Consider the following 22,953-nt stretch of genomic DNA (forward strand, 5'->3'; position numbering starts at 1 on the left):
TTTCAATGTTTTTAAAATCTATTATGCTTACAAATGTTGCATTTATTTGATCACAAATACAGTAAAAACAGGAAAATATTATTATAATATAAAAAACCTAGTTCATGTGTGAATATATTTTCAAATGTAATTTATTTCTGTGATGCAAAGCTGTATTTCCAGTATCATTCCTCCAGTCTTCAGTGTCACATGATCTTCAGAAATCATTCTGATATGCTGATTTGCTGTTCAAGAAACATTTTTGATTATTGTTATTAATGTTGAAAACCGTTGTGCTGCTTCGTGTTTTTGTGAAAACCATGATGCATTTCATTTTGTCAGTATTTTTGAAAATTAAAATTTTCAAAATTTAAAATTTTTTGGTGGTTTATATATCATATAAACAGCTGAATAAATTTCAGCAAAAATTTAAATGCGTAAAAATCACATTTGTTTGATTTGAATCCATGTAAAGCCCTAAAAGTTAGCAGCAACAAAAGTCCCTCATGATTTCTTTCATAATAAATAAATATGTTCCACAGCTGTTCCACAGTAACGTCGTCAGCAGACAGTAAATGCGGAAGAACTAAATGAACAGTGAAAGATATAATGACGCTCCTTCTGCTGCAGACGTTTTGGTTTGATTGACGGCTCATGAACTTCTACGCAATCTCATGCAGGCAGCTGATGGAGAAACAATGGTCATGTTTCTTTTTCTTGGCCCGCAATCTATTTTGAATTCCCACGATCCCTTGCGGATTTGACGTGACACATAAGAGACTGAGAAACTCCTGGCCATCTCGAGCGCGCAGATCTTTGGACTTTTCTTTTTGAGGATTGCAGAAATGTTGCCGTGACTAATGTGTCTAATTTCAGATCCAGGAAAAAGGCTCCAGAGTAGCTTATTACTGCGGCAGGAATCCACTGGAGATAGCAAATCAAAGAAAACATCCATATGAAACTAGAATTGGGCTTGAGTTAAATAGGAACAAGTTTGATGTGTGTCATGACAAAGCCGCTTACGGACAGACAAAGAGACAAACATTGCATTGGCTCAGATTTCGTATCTTTAAGTAACAGGATATTTAACACACTTTTTTATATGTACTTTATGTCAAAGCCATAAGCTCATCACTGTTTGGACTGATTGGCCAAAAGCAAGACTCGACCTACTGAAAGCAGAACCTCTCAGGGTGATCAAAGACACCTGTTTGCTAATTTGTGTTCATTAACACAGTTTAGTTTTACTTTTTGTTTTTGTTTTGAAAAGCGTTTTATCTTTGCTGTTTACCTCATGTTACGCTATGGAGGCTTTCTTTAATTTTTGTTGTTGTTTTATTTATTTGATTCCTCGGTTTTCTAAACATTCTTTTACTTTGTCTTATTTGTTTTTGTTAATAAACGTTATGTAAGCTAGTTTGTCAATATAGCCTACTGTTTTATGGTTGTGCTTTTTAATTAAGAATAACAATAAATTAATTTTTTGTTGTAGTCATAAAAAGTGGAAGGTGTATGGATTTAAGCAAAACAGACTATTATCTGTTCTTGTAAAACGTGAAACCAAGATTGCAAATTCGATATAACACACGGCTTATAACACAGCAAAAGAGGAATTCCCATTCACAAAACTTAAATTACAAATGCTATCCTAAACCACAAAACCATAAATAATGGTATTTTTTTTTCCAAATTGAGATTTATAAATCGCATGAATGCTGAAAAAATCAGCTTTCCACTGATGTATGATATGACAACATTTGTCTGAGATATAACTATTTGAAAATCTGGAATCTGAGGGTGCAAAAAAAGATCGAAATATTGCGAAAATTGCTTTTAAAGTTGTCCAAATGAAGTTCTTAGCTATGCATATTACTTATCAAAAATTGTTTTTATATATTAACAGTAGGAAATTTACAAAATATCTTCATGGAACATGATCTTTATTTAATATCCTAATGATTTTTGGCATAAAAAAATAATAAAAAAAATAACCCAAAATATTCAGGAAATTATTCAAAATTATTAATTCAATATTTTTATAATAAGAAAAGATAGATAGATAGATAGATAGATAGATAGATAGATAGATAGATAGATAGATAGATAGATAGATAGATAGATAGATAGATAGATAGATAGATGGATATATTTCATATTTACAAATGCATTTCATCCCAATTTTTTTTTTTTTTTTTTTTTTTTTTTTTTTAATAGCATATGTCGTAACTTCACTACAGTCGTTCCTAAAAACCCATTCTCAAATGTTCAGTCGTAATTCTAAAGTGGTGCATCTATTATTGTGTTTGACTGCCCCCTGTAATGAAGTCATCCATTCATGACGGCAGATTACAGGTTATTATCTTAATTAAAGCAGGACAAACTCACAGCTCCTGTGCTGACAATGATTAGGCGAAGAGGAAGAGCCGTTTCGTTGTTAATCTGACTCTAACCTCTGGCTGACACCTACAGCTTGATCCGCTGCCAAACGGAGGAGTTAGAGGCTAGTTACGCAGCTGGCATTGAGCCGCAGCACACAATGCATTAGCTTATGTTAGCTTCACCTACAAACTGAAGAGAAAACAAGAGAAGGAGACGTAGTTTGACACGCTTCTGATTGAAAGCACAGTGATCTGCATTCTTGTTGGACAAAAACCTGTTGCACCACACGTTCCCTCTCCGACTGAGATAACGCAATCGTCACCTGTATTGATGTGTTTTCTGTGTTTTGATCCAGGACTCTGGCAAGGCTGTGTCTCTAGGCTTGTGGATGGAGGAGATGATCTTCAACTTGGCCGATTCACGTCTGTTTTTCAACGACCTGGAGGTGAGCCGAACATCATATGAGACACGAAACTAACACAAATGTTCAATGTTAATTCATAAATAAAACTGGCCAATCAGAATCAAGTAATCCAGATATGAACTTCTCTTATTGGTAGGAATTGTCTCCTCTCACGTCACCATTTCTTTAATGTGTTTACTAATTTGATGTCGTCGTGCATTATAATTCAGCATATTTAAAATAGTTCCTGCTGTTTTTTTGTTGTTGTTGTTGTTTGTTGTTTTTTGAACTCCATGAGTTGACACATTCTTGTAATATTCCTCACATTAAACCACCCAGACCAAAATATGAGGAAGAAATCATGATGTGTCCTTGTGTTTATCTGATAGCTGTAGAAACTGTCTGTGCTTTTTTCACAATTATGCATAGAAACAGCTAAATAACTCATCATAAAGACTACTTAAAAATATGTACATTACCATTTAAAGATTTTCAAAAAGAATTGTGTCATTTTATTCAGCAAGGATGCATTAATTTAATCAAAAGTGACACTAAGTGTATTTATAATGCTATAAAAGACTTCTATTTCAAATAAAATGCTGTTCTTTTCAACTTTACATTCATCAAAGAATCCTGAAAAATCAAATGCATCACAGTTTCCTCAAAAACAAGAAGCAGCATAACTGTTTTCAACATTGATAATAATCAGAAATATTTATTGAGCTGCAAATCGGCATATTAGAGTGATTTCTGAAGATCACGTGACATTGAAGACTGGAAGAATTATGCTTTGATCACAGGAATAAATGACTGTTTACAATACATTCACATAGAAAACAATTATATTACATTGTAGTAATAAATCACTGTTTTTAAAGTTTTGCTAATCAAATTAATGCAGCCTTGATGAGCAGACTTCGGCAAAACACGTATTCATAGCTGATAAGAAATATGGGTAACACTTTATAATAACTGCACACTATTAATCATTAATTAAGCATTAGTAAACAGATAATTCATAATTTATAAAGCATTAATAGACAGTAATAATCAGTTTATAAATACAGATATAAATGCTTTTTTCTTGATTTAAAAGCATATCTATAATGTGTAATTTCATACTTTATTCATGATCAATTTATCATTTCTCAATGTTTGAGAAAATGCATTATTTACAAACCAGTTATTTAGGAGTTGCCAGAGATTCATAAGATCACAAGAAATGTAGTAAATTCAGGTAGTTATAAAGCATTTAGTAGTGGTCAGTTAACTATTTATGTGAGCTCATCTAAAGTGAGGACTAGTTATGCCTTGTAAAGCATTTATAAAGGATATTGAAAGGCTCAGTTAACTTCTAAACAAAAAACAGAAACAAACACAACACAGTGATACAGAACATAGAAATATTAACAGCCTTTAAATCTCATTTGTAAAAGCTTTACAAGGCATAAATAGTCCTCACTTTAGATGAGCTCACAAAAATAGTTCACTAACAACTACATGAATTAACCCTGAATTACAGTAGAAATACATGTTAATAAACCATTTATTAACACTATAAGTAACTATATTACTATATGTCTGAATAAAAAGATGTATGAATGCACATTTAAATAGTTTATTAATCATTTACTTACAATTTCTAAGTGATCTTATGAACCACTGACAACTCCTTAATAACTGGGGTGTAAATAATGCTATACTTAATTTAGAAATGATAAATTGATCAAAAACAATTATTAAATACATTATAGATATGCTTTTAAATCAGGTATAAAGCATTTATATCTGTATTTATAAACTGCTTATAAATGTCTATTAATGCTTTATAAATGATGAATTAACTGTTTCCTAATGATTAATAGCATGCAGTTATTATAAAGTGTTAGCGAAATATTTATTATTTATTTCAAAAGTGAATTTAGAGCTGTTTATGTGTGTTTGTTGAACAGTAATGCAGAGTCAGTGTGTGAAAGACCTGGGTTTGCCCTCTGCGTGAAGAAAAGAGGGATTAGATTCTCTAAAAGCTTTGGAGGGGGTGCAGCAGAAACCCTGACAGCACCTGAGGTCTTAATTAGGGGTGTGTGGCTGCCACTGAAAAGAAAATTTGTCCCGGGGAGGAACAACAACCCACGGGTGGAGGGCACACACACCATTATTTCTTGAGCAGGTTTTAATGTCGGCCCCCTTCCCTCTTGTTCTTTAATTGCCCTCAAATAGTCCAAGCATTCAAACACTGAGAGTTCAGTCTATTCAAACATGTCATCTGGGGAACTGAATGACTGCACAGGGGCAACAGCTTAGAAATACACATCATTAATGGCCTAACTTGGTCATTTAATGCTTTAATTAATAATAAAAAATAAATAAAAATGAGGTGATGTTCGGTAGAGAATAGCACAATTGTTCAAGAGTGACCACGTCTGTCAAGCATTAAAAGAAATAGAAGAACAACAACAAAGCAATGGAATTATTGTATTATTATTCTTTCATTATGTTATTTAAATGTATTTATTTTTACTATAAATATTCTGACAAAAAATAATGTTTGGTAGACAACGTATCCAACTAAAACTATAGCTATAATGAAACTTTTTTTTTTTTGGGCGGGGGGGGGTAAATTAATATTTTTTATTAAGGACAGACACTTTAAAGTGGTTAAAAGTGATACCAAAGAGATCAATAATGTTTAAAAAAAATTCAACCTCAAATAAATGTATTTCTTTTATTGACTTAGTTTTAGTATTGCAATTGTTTTAAATTACTAGAAACATATTTTATGAGAAAACTTAAATTAAGGCAGCATTTATTTCCACTAAGTGTAAATAACAATGGATTCTATCTACACAGTGAAAAGAGCAGTATTTTTTTGTGAGATTTTATTTACACTAAGTGCAAATAGTTATAGATTGCAACTAATTGCAAATATTGGCAATTATTTACACCTCAGTATTGAAGTGCATTATAAAACAGAATGCAATAATGATGTACTGAGTGTAAATTATAATGTTATTTCAAATGATTAAATGGATGCCACATTATTGGTACAATGGACCCTTTTCAGAAGACTGTGATGATGCATTTAAGGGTCATCAGCATCGTAAATCGTAAATATTTTTTATTTTTTATTATTATTATTATTATTATTATTATTATTTGATGTTTGTACATTTATAACACTATTCTTTGTATTATATCATCTTTGCATCAAATTACAAAAAAGAAAAAAAAAAGAAAAATGCTAATGCGAGAGTGTTTCTAATGCAGTGTCTATGGGAGGGATGGTAAATTTGACATCAATCTCTCTTCTCTCGTCTCATCAATCTCTCTGTTTCTAAGATGGAAAACATTCATCATTGGAAACAATCAAGTCATCTTTTGTTGTGTTGACAAGCTCAATCACACGTTAGTGGGCGGAGTTAGTGTAAATAGACAATGTTAAATTAATGTTCGATAAAGTGTAGAAGAGAAGATAGAAGAGGAGTTTTTTTAATAAATATTTGTATTCAGCAAGGACACAGTAATTTGATACCAAAGAAATGTATAATGTTTAAAAAATATATCATGTTTCAAATAACTGCTCCAAAACGTTTTAATGAAAAAAACATTTAAAAAAACACAATGAACGTCTACTTCTGTTAAAAAAAGCAGTGTATATAGAAATATGTATGGTGTATGTGAAAGTCTAGTCCTGTTAAAAAAAAAAGAAAAATGAGAAAATATAATTAAAGTATTTAAAGAACAACAGAAGTCAGTGGGAGGTCGGCAACATGATATTATTAAGATAAACATGATGTGTTGAGTCATATCTATGAAGATATGAAAAACAATAGTTAGAGCATGAATGTGTTTTGTCAGGGCTGAAGGCTGAGCAATTGTTTTTGTTAGTTCGAATCCAACTTTTTATCAAATTTGCATATGTTGCTAAAACAGCACGCTAGATAATGATCTGGAGAACAGAGCAGATGTTCAGCTTATGCGTCGCACAACGCAATTAGTGTGTGTTGGCAGCCGTACGCACAAACCCAGCCAAGACAAAAGCGTTAATTAACATCCAATATCATGTTCTGTCTGCCATCTTTCTGATATTTTACCCTCCGGCGTTAAAGGCGCCTGGATGTCTTGGGTCGCAGTGGCCTGCTTTAGCTTTTCGTTGTTTGTCTTTTTTAATATTTCACTCTTGTTCTCACCATCGTTCCCCGAGGCTCGGCGGCGGGTGAACCTGTCTATACACAGTACATCACTTTACACGGCTGTAACGTATATCCGCCTCATGCATATCTGCTTTCTTTTCATTTCCCAGGAATGTGACCAAGTTCACATCGATGATGTGGCCTCGGATGACAACGGGCAGGACTTGAGGTAGAGTATGACTTCCTTCATCTATCTCGAGCAACAATATGAGCATTCCCAATAAAACAGATATTATGTGCCATAAAGGGATCCTGTAGTTCATGCTGCTGACATATTGAGTATTAAACCTGGTTGGTTTTGATCATAGTTTTGAGGCAAGCCCTCGCTCTGCTTCCAGACGTTTTATGATGGACATTAATCACACGTTTAAGAGCACGTCTACAGAGTTATTAAATGAGCAGTCCTCTGAAAAATACATTTCTGTCATTATTTACTCACCATTTTAATACTCAAAAAAGTGCCATAAAAGCAGTCTTAAAATAAGCAATTTTGTGAATATCCTTTATTTATTTTTTATTTTTTTTAAATGTTCGATTTTTACTCAAAATGTATTTTTGGTTCTTTTTTTATTTATTAATTACTATAAACTGATCCTATATGAAAAAAAAAAAGAAACAGGAATATTTTTAAAGTTCGAAAAGGAGAAGAAATACTCAGACAATGTATAAAAACAGTCTACTCTATATGATTTTGTTATTTTAAATTATTTATTTATTGCAATTTATTTATTTACTATGAACTGATCCTATATTAAAAAAGCAACAGGAATATTTTGTAATCGCTATTTTGTAAAGTACAAAAATACTCCAAAAAGTAGAAGCAGTCTTTGATTTATTAAATGTTATAATATATTATTTAATTGATTTTAGTACTAAAATGTACTAAATATTATTTTTTACATATTAAGCTCAGTTGATTTTTTCATTTTTAATTGGTTTTACTGAAATTTACTGATTTTATTTTTCAATTTATTTGTGAAAAAACAGCAATATTTTATGAAAAAGTGTAAAATTTTTGTAAAAATAACAAAAACACTTTTTTACTGTTTATCCATAAACATATTAAATGATGTAAACATTCTATTATTTAATTTATTTAAAAATATATTTTATTTATTTAGTTTATTTTTATTTATTTTTTACTTTACAGATTTTTTCCTCCTATTTATTTATTTGCTTACTGAATATGAACTGATGCTGAATATGAAAAAGAAACAGGGACCTTTTTTTAATCAAATCTCCTGATAAATTGTATTTTTAGGTGAGCTATATCTTTAACATAATGTCGTGAAGACACACTGGTTATCAAACATTATAGTTTCTTATCAGAGTTTGTAGGCAGACTCTCTCTCTGCTTCCAGACTTTTTACGATGGACATTAATCAGACTTTTAGGAGCGTGTCAGGAGAAACAGTGTTTGGAGTTGTGGAGCGGATCTGAAGCTGACCATGTGTGTGTGTGTGTGTGTGTGTCTGTACTTGCAGCACGTATAACTTTGGCACGGATGGCTTCCAGAGTCCAGCAGGTGGAGGCACGCTCTGCCTGGGCTCAGGTGTTCACGGCGGGGTCGACTGGATGAGGAAACTTGCCTTCCGCTACCGTCGAGTCAAAGAGATCTACAACACCTACAAGAACAATGTAGGAGGTGAGAAGAGACCCCTGCAGCGCTCCACACCCCTGCTATGAGTACAAGCATAATCAGGGCCAGAAAAGACTAGTACACAACAGACAGATCCTGTTCTCAAATCTGATCGAATCGTGCTGGGAGCCGTTGTAAAAGAGCTGAAGTACACACAGCTGTAAACCCGTATCAGTTGACTTTTATATTAATGCATCAAACATAAACACTGTACAGTTAGAGCGAAGAACCAGCTGCAAGAACCACCCAGTTATTATATATATATATATATATATATATATATATATATATATATATATATATATATATATATATATATATATATATATATATATGTGTTGGATTTTAGAAAATAAAAACTGCATTTAAAAAAATCTATATAATTGGCCAGTTGTAATTTGTAACAATCTAATGCAAATTACATATTTAATAGGTAAAACATTTTTATATGGATTTTCAGCTCTTTGAAATGAAGTCAAAATATATGATGAAGCCATGGTAAAAAGTTTTAAATGCACTTTTAATTTGACCCTTATATGAAATAAAATAAAAAGGTTTTGAATTAAAAACACTATAAAATAAATATTAAAATAAAAAATTAAATAAAAAAAAGAAGAAAAAAACACTATAACAAAAGTGCCTCTATTTAAAAAAATTCTAATATGATTTAATATTAAAATATTTTGTATAAACCTAAGTATTTGTTGTAAATCATATTAGAATTTTTTTTTTGCCTTTTTTATTTAGAAGAAAGAAAGTGTCTTTATTTCATGAAAGTCTTATTAAATATGACTTAATATTAAATTAATTAGGAAAAAAAAAATTATTTGTACATACATTTTATTGTTGTGGTTATAAAAGCAGCAAGTCACTCAAGACTATGTGTTGTTACACTGGTGCCAAACAACGCTGTAAAATCACTGGAATTCGTGGCCAGCCGGTTACTTTAGGATTCTCAGAAGCAGCATTCATGAATTGGTTTGATGCATGAATCTTCAGTGCGATGATCCGCTGGATCTTGGTTGTTTTGCAGGTTTGTTGGGCAGTCCGAAGCGGGAAGAGTGGCTTCAGCTGAGGCGGGAGATGGAGGTTTTGACGGATCTGTGGCTGACGCAGGCACTCAAAGCTCTCGCTCTCATCAACTCCAGGTGAGCACAGCACACATACCATAACACAGACGCTCATTACTGCACTCTTCCAGCTTAAATAAACAAGAAACTACCTTCTGTGGTAATCCACAGCGTGCCACTGATACTGAATCTGGAATATTCCTTTAACAATAGACTTACTTTACAGCAAGTTACAGCAGTTTTGTGTCAGTCAAACATAATGGGTTTTGGCAAAAGAAGCGCACTGTCAGCATCAAAGATTGATGACACTGACATATGATGATTAATAGCACTCCATTTGCCAACACATTTCTGTCTCATGACTTATTTTACTTATTGAGGTTTAGCAGATCATCCGAGCTGCTTTTTAATGAAATCTAGGTAGTGACCAGAACCTGTCAAGATCCAAAAAGAGCTAAAAGCCATCGTAAATGTAGTCCATAAGAACAGTGCACTGTATTTCAAGTTGTCTGAAGTCATACGATAAAAACTACAGGAGTTTATTTTCACCACAGGATAATAAAATTCTGCTTCATTTATTGTTTAAGAAATCTTAAATCTACATCTCATAATTTTTTTTTTCACAATGGAATAAAAAAAATAATAGCTTTTTTGTTGTTGTTGCAAAACTCATTTTTATTTTATTTATTGCAATTGCAAGTTTACATCTCCCAATTTGGACTTGCAATTATGAGTTTATGTTTAGCAATTATGAGATTATATCTTGCAGTTTTGTTATGTTATGTTATGTGTTGCGATTATGAGTTATATTTCACAAATACAGTATGAGATTACTGTATATCTTGCAATTATGAGTTTATATTTTGTGATTCTTAATTCACAATTATGAGATTATATGCTGTAAATAGGAGTTGTTTCACAATTGATTTTGCAACTCAAAATTTATATCTTGTAATTTATACAGTTATATTTTGCAATTTTTATTTTTTGCAGTTATGACTTTAAATCGAACACTTCTGAGATTATATTTAGCAAATCAATTTCGTTTTCTCTTTTTCTTCGATGGCTAAAATAAGCTTCCATTAAAAATCAAACTTTTTTTTCCTCCATCAAAGCTCTAAATCTGTATGTTTTTACAGAGAAACAGCTAAACTAAATCCAGCCCAGATTTGTTATTTATGACTGCAGTATTCCTTTAAGAATCCTTCATCTGTTCCCTCTCACAGACCGAACTGTGTGAATGTGATGGTCACCACCACGCAGCTGATTCCAGCGCTCTCCAAAGTACTTCTCTATGGGCTCGGAGGAGCTTTTCCCATCGAGAACATCTACAGTGCCACCAAAACAGGTTGGCTGCCTCTTCAAACGCTGCATTTCAGAAAGTTTTCCTGATCTAGAAACTGAATTGTTAGCGTTGTGTGTCTGTGTTAGGTAAAGAAAGCTGCTTTGAGCGCGTGACCCAGAGGTTTGGTCGGAGAGCCGTGTATGTGGTGGTAGGAGATGGAGTCGAGGAGGAGACGGTCGCCAAGAAGGTATGAAGGAATAACGGCAAAACACACACTGAATGAGTGTTATTAAATTAAAAATAAATACAAAATAAACATGGCCTCTTTTTACTAACAATACTGTTTCTGGCACCACCAACAACAAAAAACCATATACATTTGAAAATAATAAAGATCTATATATTATTAAAATATTAATATTACTTTTAAGGTATTAAACATGATATATTTAGATAGTTGTATTTGTAATAATACTAGTTTTATTTTCATAATTCAGTCACTTTTATTAGAATTAGCTATTATATGAATTTAATTTTAATTCATATTATATTAATAACATTTTAATAACATTTTAAATTATAATTCAATAAATTGTTATACTATTCAATATTATTAATTTTAAAATATTAAAATATATTATATAATTCAGTCACTTTTATTAGAATTAGCTTTTATATTTATTTAATTTTAATTTGTATTATATTAATACCATTTTAATGACTTTTTAATTATAATTCAATAAATTGTTATACTATTCAATACTATTAATATGTTAAAATATTAAAATATATAATTTATTTATATTAATTTGTATTATAATGATTTTATTTTGTAATATTATATTTTATTATAATTTCTATTAAAAATATGTAAATATAATTTATATTAGAATTTATTTTAATATTCAGTTTTTATAAATATTTTTATAATATTTAAACATCTATATTTATATTAAATTGTACTTGTCTTGTACTTGTATCTTTTTATTATTATCATTTATAGTGCAATTCACACACAATTATACACTTAAGTCCTTATCCTTTCAAATATATCTTTTTTTTTTAATAAGTAAAAAAAAAAAGTATTTAAAAAGTGGGAATCCTTTAAATACAGTACATCCATACATGCATGCATAAACATATGCCCTTACATGGTTACTTTTTCTGTAATATAATCTACTGCTCGGTATCATTAATTAAACTGTAATGTTATTTTGTGATGTCCTGCAGAAGAACATGCCGTTCTGGAGAGTGACGTGTCGGGCGGATCTGGAGGCGTTGAGTCATGCACTTGAGCTGGATTACCTCTAGAGGGCAGCATCTGTCCGTCTGCGCTCTCCTCACCCCCCGAATCACATGACCCAGCCAAGAACTGCAGGACCAATCAGCAGGGAGCAGCAATCTTACTGGAAACGTTTGCTTCAAATCAATCCAAGAAAAACGCTCTTGTCTTTTTCTCGCGCTCCACCTGAGAGGCTCAGCTCTTTCATTCACTCACTTTTCCTCACAACAGCACTGCACTGAAAACAAAGATCCTTCAGCGACTGATTCAGAAAGCCTGTGTTCGGAATGACATACTATCACACTACTCATGCTATTTCTGCAGTATATACTGTATATATACCGTGCAGAGTGTGTGCATTTTGTTTGTGCAGAAATCCAGATGAAAGTGGAACACAACGCATGGATATCCCAGAATGCAATGCACTTGACTTTTTACAGCTCATCTTTCGACTGCTAAATAATGAAAATCATTCCCACAAAAAGTCATGGTGACAATAATGCAGCCAACTACTGTTTGAAATGTTTATCATAATGCAAAATGTGTGCTATTTTTTATAATAAGCAGTATACAGTGTAAAGGGTGCAGTATGCTGGAAAGTTTGTTAGTATTGTTTTCTGAACATAGGCATTCTGAAACAACTCATTTTGAGGATGAAAGGGCAGTAAAAATAGAAGATTTTAGCATAAAAAAAATACGATTTACAATTCTTACCACATTAAATCATGTATGAAGTACAGAAACGTGAAGAGAAAAATAAAATAAAAGATTCGATCATTTTATGTAATCAGAACTGAGATTTTTCTTGCAATATCATACAAAATGTATTTAATATTGCACCATACGCAGGAATAATCCAATATATGTTAATTAAATAAAAATGCATTAAAATTAAGATTTGTACTAAAACTGCAGAAAAACTAACCCCTTCACTTTTTGAGTACTGAGTACTGCAAATCCACTTATTTTAATGGAAACCCCTGACGTGATTTAAAAATGAACTAACCATTAAATTAGCCCAAGTATTGTAGTAAATGATACTGCTACTGGTACTAAAAAGAAAAGACATGATTAACTTATGAATGTCAGTGTCCTGTGAGTTTCTGACTTATCTTCCTCTTTCTCTCTGAAGTTTGCCTGAACATCATGAGGTTTGTTACTGATGTATATTTGTTACTTTTTTCAAAATTGATATACTGTACTGTACTGTATGTGCCGCTCTGACCTGCATGTGCTCTTCTTACAACCTCTTCTGTTCGCTATGATATGTATATAAGGTTTTATTGTTGATTATTTCTGGGCTTACTATACTAGAATAAAGATAAATTAATTTCATTCTCAAGTCTCCTCCATAAAGCGGCTTTTGCCTCGTGTTAAGTGCAATAAACAGTCATGCATCACTATGTCATTTTAAGGGCATGAATCTCACAAAGAAATATCCAGCTCAAAATTTCACTCTAAAATCAAAAGGAAAATTAAATTGTATTTTGCCTAAACAAAACAAAGCCTTTTTGAAAACTGAAAAATCTGTAAATGCCATTTCTATAACGATTAAGCACATTTAAACACCTATTTTTAATTATAAGACATATACAATACAACATTTATTACGTAAATGTAATATTTATATATTAATTTTAAATATTAACTATTAAATACAAATTAAAAATATTTAATTTGGAAAAAAAATAAAATATATACACACACTTCATTATAACATTAGTTAATATTTTCAAATATTGAATAGATAGATAGATAGATAGATACATAGATAGATAGATAGATAGATAGATAGATAGATAGATAGATAGATAGATAGATAGATAGCAGTTCATATTTAGTAGAAAAATTATATTCTGTAATATATACTATTGCAGTAAATCGTTTTTTGTTTTTTTACATTTAGGTAATGTGAATTTAGGTTATAATGTGCTTAGATTTCATCATATTGCAATGTAAACAAATCTTGATCTAAGAAAAAAGGGCTTAATTTTCTTACTGCAAAAAAAAAGAAAAATACTTCCTACTTGTTTCTCTTTTGTTGTGATCAAATATGGTACAGACATTAACACTTTTTTTCTGTCGCATGACTTCATGCATGTTAGTGCACCAACTTGGTGTATTAACAGATAAAATATACTTCATAAAATAAAAGGCAAAGCAATAAACACAGAATAAATATTTATGACACTCTACTCTATATCTAGTCTTATCAGCCCTCTAATATAGAGAGACATGGAGCAATAGGTTCAGTACAGTGGTAAAAATACACAAGTGATTTTATGTAGCAACCAGGGGCGGATCTACCGCGGTGGCATAGGGTGGCATTTGGCATAGGGTGGCAAAAGAAAGCCTTGCCACCCCTGCTGCCACCCCAGTTGGCAGTAACGAATTAAAGGTTATGGCCAATTTGAAAATTTAAGAGCGCAAATCTTTCGTGATTTGTGATCCAGCTCCGAACTCCTGAACTGACTCAAATGATTCGCGATCCTGCTTTGAAATCCCGAACTGACTAAAAAGATCCACGAAGCAGCTCCGAACTCCCAAACTGACTCAAATGATTCGCGATCCCACTCCGAACTCCCAAACTGACTCAAATGATTCGCGATCCCGCTCCGAACTCCCAAACTGACTCAAATGATTCGCGATCCCGCTCCGAACTCCCAAACTGACTCAAATGATTCGCGATCCCGCTCCGAACTCCCAAACTGACTCAAATGATTCGCGATCCCCATAACTGACTCAAATGATTCGCGACCCCGCTTTGAACTCCCAAACTGACTCAAATGATTCGCGATCCCCATAACTGACTCAAATGTTTCGCGATCCCGCTACGAACTCCAGAACTGATTCAAATGATTCGCGATCCCCAAACTGACTCAAATGATTCGCGAACCTGCTTTGAACTCCCGAACTGACTCAAATGATTCGCGATCCCGCTCCGACCTCCCAAACTGACTCAATGATTCGCGATCCCCATAACTGACTCAAATGATTCGCGATCCCGCTACGAACTCCCAAACTGATTCAAATGATTTGCAATCATGATTGGTTAATAATAACACTGTTAAAATACATAATGTAGGCAAATACAAAATAAACAATTTATATACATGTTATTACAAATGTCATGTGATTGCTGCTGTTACACTTACATGACAATCAAATCCTTGTTTAGGCTACTGACCAAACATTTCATTCAAATATTCACTTAATCTTTCATTTTTGGCCGCCTTTTTGCTATAGATGACACAGGCTTTATAATTTCTTCAACAAAAAACGTGCATATCACAACCTTTACAAAAATAAACCATGGTTTTATCATAGTAAAACTGCTTAGTTTCCTTTTGCATGATTTCTGAATCCTTGAGACTATAAAATAAATTAGAGTCATAATAAAGTTATAGCCACAGGTAAATGTCGAGAGCTACAATTGTGATTTGTAAATAATACAATTCATTCATTTAGTTTTTTATTTGATTAAAGTAATTTTTTCACCCCTATAGTAGTTTTTTTTTTTTTTTTTCATCATCATATTTGAGGAAGGGGGGCACAACAATAAATCCTGCTTATGGGAACACTTAAGGTGTTGTTATACACGTCTCTGGGAATGTGTGCTCTACTACTACACACACACACATACACACACACACACACACTGAAGCACGCATGTTGTTTTCAGCTCTTCACTATATTGATGCATGATCTATGCTACACATGTGCATGTCAGTGAGCTATGAGAGGATTTAACCATTTCATTTGATAAAACTATCGTCATTCATTCGTATCGTATACACAGACTGACAGAAACGGCAATGTCTTTATGACAACCTGTCAAAATAAAATTTCGGTATAACTTGAAGAAACTCAAACAGAAATATAGTACTATTGCACATTAGAGTATGCTATACTTCAAGTATTAGCATACTTGATATGCTATACTTCCTATTAGCTAATAATAATAATAGTTAATTAAAAACACAGAAACTCTGGTTACAACCCAAATGAACTCAAAGAAATTATGTAAGAAATTGCTTGGTAAAATATACTTAAAAAAAAAAAATATATATATATATATATACTAAAACATTATTTTAAAGGAATATCAAACAAGTTTTCATAGAAGTTTTAATTTAAGCTTGCCAAAACAATAGCACCATATTTTTCAAAAAAAAAAATTCTAAAAGTACATTTGTATTTGTGCCTATAATGTTTATTTATTTATTATTATTGTCAGCTAATAAAACCTATGCTTCAGGGACTATATTCATATAACATCTAAGGCTAAATGTAGCTCTTTACTGGTTGAGTTAGATGATGATTAACACTAAACTGTAGAAAATCAGTTGAGTCTCCCTATCTTTAAATGTCATTGGCTGTTAAAATCATGTGTTTCTTATAATAAATTGACATATTGATAACACTGAACCTTTTATAATGCTCTTAATTACATGTTGATGCATACTGTATGCATTAGTGAGTGTGGTGGGGCTTATGGGGTATGGTCACTTATTCCTTATATGTTTGTAATGTTCAAATTATAAAAGGTGGTGAACTGAAAAAAAATCCTGAAAAAGACTCAATGAACTGCTATAACACAAGCTTTGCTGTCATCTGCTGGAACTTCACCTCAATTACATCATCTTATCTTAAATAACAACTGGTTTACCTAGCGTATTTGTACAAGAGTGTATTTTTAATGGCCCTTGATGACACTTTTACCATCAGTCCGCATCTCATGTTGTTGTCATTGCAACTTTGCACCTTGAGTCCGGGCCACAGAGTAGAACAGAGACTCACCTGCCCCAGATCAGACCAGATCAGATCACAGCTTGTGTGCTCAACACTTATTTGATCAGCTCGTGTTGACAGGTCAGAGCTAGTGCTCGTAAAGGAATGTTTGGATGAGTAACTCGGAGCTCCGCGGCCCCTGAGACCCCTTCACTGAGTTTGATCTGAAGGCAAATGTCAATGACTCGCTTCACAACTCTGAGGTTTTCAGGTGAAGGCGTTTTCTGTTCAGTGTTGGGGAGTAACTAGTTACATGTAACTGAATTAAATCATTTAATTACAATATAAATGTAGCCTGACTCTAATCTGTTGGGGGGGGGGGGGGGGGTTCTGGGTACTTAAATTAGTTACTTAAGAAAATGTTTAAATGATCACATCTTAATATTTTCACACACATACACAGATTTAATTGATTCCTTTCCCAAATTGCACTGACTGCCCCATTTGAGACACCAATGATCACGAGCCAGTTGTTCAAAAGTAATCTGATCGATTTTTGGCCATCGGAAATGGGTTGTTCAAAAGGAGAAATTCTGAATTTGTTTTAGATCACAAAATCCAATCTTGGTTCCTCAATTTTTATTGTTGAAAACGTTTTAGTAAGACTGGGATACGTTTGATCCAGAAAAATTGGATTATTCTGATTTCAGGGACACAAATGAAATAAAACTAGAAGCCAGAGATCATTTGTTCAAAAGGTTTAATCTGGATCAGAGTGATCTGGATTTAGAAATCCCATTGAATTTACACAGATAACAAAACAAAACAAAAACTTTAAATGAAATATATATAATATTGACAGCCGTTTGGGGATTTGGCTTTATACAAACGTTGTAAAAGAGTATAATAATAAAATTTGGATTTTGTGATCTAATCCAAATTCAGATTCCTTTTTTTGCTTTTTGCGTTTGAACAACCAATTTTCAAGATTTGATTCAATCAAATGGACAAAATCAGATCTGATTACTTTTGAACAACTGGCCCATAATCATTCTGATCCAGTTTTTATTATCCAACATTGACATCCCCATATCTCTGGGACTGACCAGTGTTAAACCTTGAAAATGGAGATTCCAAAAGAGAAGTTTAATAAGAACTAGAATCTAAAATCATATTGGAAAATCTTTAAGACTTCTTGAGTTATAAGCGCGCAAACTTTAGAAAAAGAATAGTCATGGCACTTAGACAGGTTCAGTGCAGTTGTTTGTTTCAACATTAGTTGTTCTTCAGGCATTCCTCTTTAAAAGAAAAGTAGTGTCATATTTTTGCAAAATGACCCACATTTGGTTTTTGACCATTGAAAATGTGTACTAGCTATTTAACCATTTACTCCTGGAGCAATAATGAAATTACATTATCTCTGGAACGGATCCAAAAAGGGCCAGAAGGAACGATTGTTAAAACCCAATATCTAAAAGAACATTAATATATCTTTAATACTTTTTGAGTTACAGGTCTGCAAACTTTGGAGATTGAAAAGTGGTCTTTCCCCATTTTTGAATGGTCACCATTGGCATATAATGTAACAAAGATTGGTAAAGTCAACATATTTCACTACAAGATCTATCTCAGGGTGAATATAACATTGTGATGCTGCCATCTTTCTGAAGACATTTTTACCTCCCTGTGATTTGGATCTGAATTTCAGGTGAAAACTGCCACTTTGACCCCCTTCTACAAAATAGTGGATTACTCAGGAAATATTCATCCATTACATTTCATGTTTTAGTTTTCATCACTATGTTTATTTTGCTTCAGAGAAAATATTAGCAAAATCTAAATTTGCGCTGGGGACCTCTGGTTGAGCTGATACAGAATGACCCATGAACTTTTAGCAAAACACTTGATCAATGATGATTTGAACACTTTGTTTGTTCATTTGTTTGTTTTGGCTTAGATGTCATTATAATAAACTATGTGAATGTCACTGGGTTTAGATCATAGAGCACAGGTAGATTTATCTGCCAATGCTTTTAAACCATTTACACGTGTTTGATAAAATCAATATTAACTTAGAACATTTGATTATTTACTTTTTTCTCCCCCCTTTTAAATACAAAGATTAATCCGTTTTTTTTTTCTTCTTTGTAGATAAACTGTCTGAAGTGATTTGAGAATAAAGATTTACAGATTTTGGAAAAATAAAGATGTTATTTTATTTGTTCTATGGCATTTTAAATTAAAAAGACATATATATTAAATGCATTGTGATATAAATGAATTAATTATATAAAAATAGCATTTGTATTATAATTATATATATAATTATGTAATAACAACTTCATTTATTAATAATAAATATTTATAATATATTATAGAAAATAAATATATAAATTGTAGGCAATTGTAAATAAAATAAAGTAAAATAAAGTAATAAAATACAACAACTGATAATAATAATAATGATAATAACAATAATAACAATAATAATAATAATAATTTACAATAATAAAGAAAGTATATTCCACTGCATTTTTACTTTCAAATACATATGATTTTAAATTTGACTGTGACAAATTATAAATTATAAAGTAAAACAAATTCATAAAGAATAATTTTATATAAATATATAAAATGATAATGATAATGATGATGATAATAATAAATACTTATTTAATAAATTATATTATAAAGATAAAATATGAATAATGTTAAATAATATTAAAATATATTAATTAATGTCAACATATGAACTATTTAGGGTCATAATATAAGTTTATTTTAGTATTTAAAAGCAGAATTGTAATGCAAATTATAACTATAATACAAATAATATAATAAAATATAAATGTATTAATAATGAACAAATAATTCTACATAAGTATCTATATATATTATACAAAATAATACTCTAATAATACAGCATGAATTGTCAATAATAGATAAAAATAATTTTAGTAAACCTAAAATGGCATATTTAATATCTAAATTAGTATTATTTTCAACAGCCAAATTACATCAGAAATTTTTAATCAAACATGTTCTTCAATTTTTTGAGGACAATGAAACAGTTCTGTTAAAACTCTTATTTGCAAAAAACGCATTTCAACCGCACACTGACTTTAACTTGTTTATTTGTCCCGATGTCCACTAATAACAGGGGATCAATTTTGCCATGCAAAGCTCACGTAATCAAACACACAAACTTACACAAGTCGCTCGCTCAGCCCGGCTGTTGACTCATCCAGCTTTCAGCATAACAAGTTTATGGCTACAAAGTCTACTATGTTCCAGAGTCCAGCCCAGAGAGACTTTGAGGAGTCGCTTCAGAGAGAGACGGAGGGGAAGCACAGAAACATGGCATGCAGAAGGGACTGTGACCTCGAGCGTCTGCTGATTACACAGCCACACGCCATCAACATGTAAAAGCAGTGAGTTCACTCACTCTAGTGCCCTTGATGCACTGACATGTACCGTGATACAGCACTTATCACCTCACACTCAAATTAACTCAATGCTGCACAGCCTCAGTATTCAGATTAATGACCAATTAATTACTTTACTCAGCTTTATTCAGTCCCTTTGTGATTTAAATCAATTTGAATTAGTGCACAAAAGATAATTTATCTAAACTGAAGTATTTATAAATTATAGCAGCATTTGCTGTACAGTCATCAATCAGAATCATCATTGAAAAAAAAAAAGATTTGTTTTTTAAAAGTGTGAATTTCTCATGAAATGAGTGGCTATTTTTGTATAAACAAATTAATAAATAATTTTAATAATAATACACAATGAAAGATTGAAATGTGTAAGTTTTTTATGCATGAAAAAATTGTTTGAAAAAACACAAAGTGCTTAATTGTCATCAAATCAGTGGTCAGATTATCTGATATTGTTGAAATGATTATATATATGTATAATTGTTAATTAAATATACAAAAATTTTTACAAAATAAAATAATGTTATTAAAATACAAAATATTTAAAATATATATATATATTTGGATTTTAGGGTGAAATGCAGATTTTTGTTATGTATATATATATAGAGAGAGATATATATAATTTATTTTTTATTTTTTTCAGATTATTTTGGACCAGTGTGAGTGTTTCAATCCCCAGCCTTACTTATGTTAACTTGAATGCTGTCGCAAAACTGTGGCTAAATTGTCTCATATTGCTGTGTATTGTTTATTAAAATAAATCAAGTATTGTCAAATTATTAACTTTACATTATTAGGCTTTTGTTTATTTATGCAATAAATATTTAGTATTGCATTAATAAATCATTTCTTATTGCATAAAAGAAACCATTTAAATAATTTGTCTTTTTTTATTCCAGGATTAAATGCAAATGATTTTGTGAGATTAATAAATATTCTGAATTTTGATGCCATCACAAAGGTTGTCGCATCGTGCCATTTAATTCAAATGATGTAGTGCACATACATCTTCCTTTGATTTAATGCTGAAGTGCAGAGGTTGTTGTATGATTCCTGTCATTAGTGAAGAGCGGTGTGAGTGAGATGCGACAGAGGTCATGCGGTGCATGATGGTGATTGAGTGTGTGGTTGTAGCTGGAGTTCAGCACACAGAGCACAGGCACTGCCTGAACCCGAGCACTGGCACCCATCCAGCAAACACCAACGCAGACCTCCTGACACACACACACACACACACACACACACACACATGCTCCTGAACGGCATGGACAGCTACATTACTGCATGTCCCAAACAAGATATATGGGAATATACTGGAAAATAAAAGGAAAGAGAGGACTATATTTTTTCAATACTGCAACAGTGGTTTGTCACAGTGTCTGGTCTGTGATTCCCTGGGTGTCCACTAGTGGTCTCACTTCCCCGTAGGCACTGCCTTTCCCACAAAGCCTTGTCCCTTCATCACGGTAATTGCACACCTGTTAATTGCTCTCAGGTGTCTTCATGTTCATAGTCATTATCCCGTCTATTTAAACCGGTCTGTTTTCTGTCTGTGTCATGGAGCCCTTATTTTCCGTCACCTGGTTTCCTCGCGTTCCTTGTATTTAGAGTTCTTGTTCCTGTTTGTTTGTTTGTTTTTGGACTGATTTTTGGTTATGACCCCTTGCTTGTTTTGATTCTGATTTCTGGATTACCGAATAAACACTCACTGCTCTTGGATCTCTCGTCTCCTGTGTCCAGATCGTTACAAGGTTATACTGTATATTGACTTTATAGATAGAGAGAGAAAGAGAGATATAGAGAAATAACAATTAAAAACTGCACTAAATGTTTACATATAGCTCCTTCATATATTATAGCTGTCCTTAAATGTACAAAATTTCGTCATTGTCCTTCATGTGTTTTTGGCTATTGCTACAAATAAACCCAAGTGACTTAAGACTGCTTTGGTGCACCAGTGTCACATATAATGTTCAATATATTGTAATAAATTTACACAATTATTCTCCATATTTTCAATTTAAAAACTTCAATTCAATTGCTAAATATTAAGATATCCTCAAACTGGCTGCACAAGTAATTTAAGTAATATTGAACTGACTTAAATTGAGTTGAATCTTGTAAAATGTAATACCTAAGGTTACAGGAAGATAACAAGCCTTAATTATACAAGTATAATATAAGTGTCTGCCTTAGCAAAGACTAAGTCCCTGGCATCACTAAAACATATCTGTTGTTCAAATGTAGAGAAACAATCCCCGGGATACAGTTCCCCCATCGGCTTTTATCAAGCAGAAGAATTTGTGGTTGCACAACATACTCGTAAATTTACGAGATACACTCAGCGGTAACAAAGCGGTAGGGAAAACAACTGGCTCTATAGAAAACAGGCCTGAGCAGGTCATTGAGAGCACTCAGATACTCGTGCAATACAATGAACGAAACAGAGTTGAAATCTGTAGTTTCCACCAGAAGCTGAACAACAGGGAAAATGCGGTCGGGTGTTTGTAACTTCACTGCTGCTCAAAAACAGCCATTACAACGTT

At 32.2% G+C, this 22,953-nt stretch overlaps 1 protein-coding gene and 1 long non-coding RNA gene across 7 annotated transcripts in view; one reads left to right on the forward strand and one right to left on the reverse strand.

Moving 5' to 3' along the window:
• eya2 (EYA transcriptional coactivator and phosphatase 2) overlaps positions 1-13,565 on the forward strand; it is a 34,907-nt gene extending 21,342 nt beyond the window's left edge. For all 3 annotated transcript variants that reach the window (XM_052559703.1, XM_052559702.1, XM_052559701.1), the window contains exons 10-16: positions 2,714-2,803; positions 7,065-7,123; positions 8,439-8,599; positions 9,627-9,741; positions 10,890-11,011; positions 11,095-11,195; positions 12,179-13,565. In XM_052559703.1, the coding sequence (XP_052415663.1) occupies positions 2,714-2,803; positions 7,065-7,123; positions 8,439-8,599; positions 9,627-9,741; positions 10,890-11,011; positions 11,095-11,195; positions 12,179-12,259 (729 nt within the window). In that variant the 3' untranslated portion in view covers positions 12,260-13,565. The remainder of the gene's footprint in view (positions 1-2,713; positions 2,804-7,064; positions 7,124-8,438; positions 8,600-9,626; positions 9,742-10,889; positions 11,012-11,094; positions 11,196-12,178) is intronic.
• Positions 1-22,953, reverse strand: part of LOC127960124 (uncharacterized) — a 41,710-nt gene that overhangs the window by 10,995 nt on the left and 7,762 nt on the right. For 2 of the 4 annotated variants that reach the window (XR_008154331.1, XR_008154328.1), the window contains exons 1-3: positions 20,172-20,363; positions 8,433-8,579; positions 2,681-2,797 (exon numbers count right to left, since the gene is read on the reverse strand). This is a non-coding gene — a long non-coding RNA (uncharacterized LOC127960124). Of the gene's footprint in view, positions 1-2,680; positions 2,798-8,432; positions 8,580-20,171; positions 20,364-22,953 lie in introns of those variants that run through there. The other 2 variants (XR_008154329.1, XR_008154330.1) reach the window with 2 other exon arrangements.

Source organism: Carassius gibelio, chromosome B6 (genome assembly GCF_023724105.1).
Source record: "Carassius gibelio isolate Cgi1373 ecotype wild population from Czech Republic chromosome B6, carGib1.2-hapl.c, whole genome shotgun sequence".
Taxonomy (NCBI): domain Eukaryota; kingdom Metazoa; phylum Chordata; class Actinopteri; order Cypriniformes; family Cyprinidae; genus Carassius; species Carassius gibelio.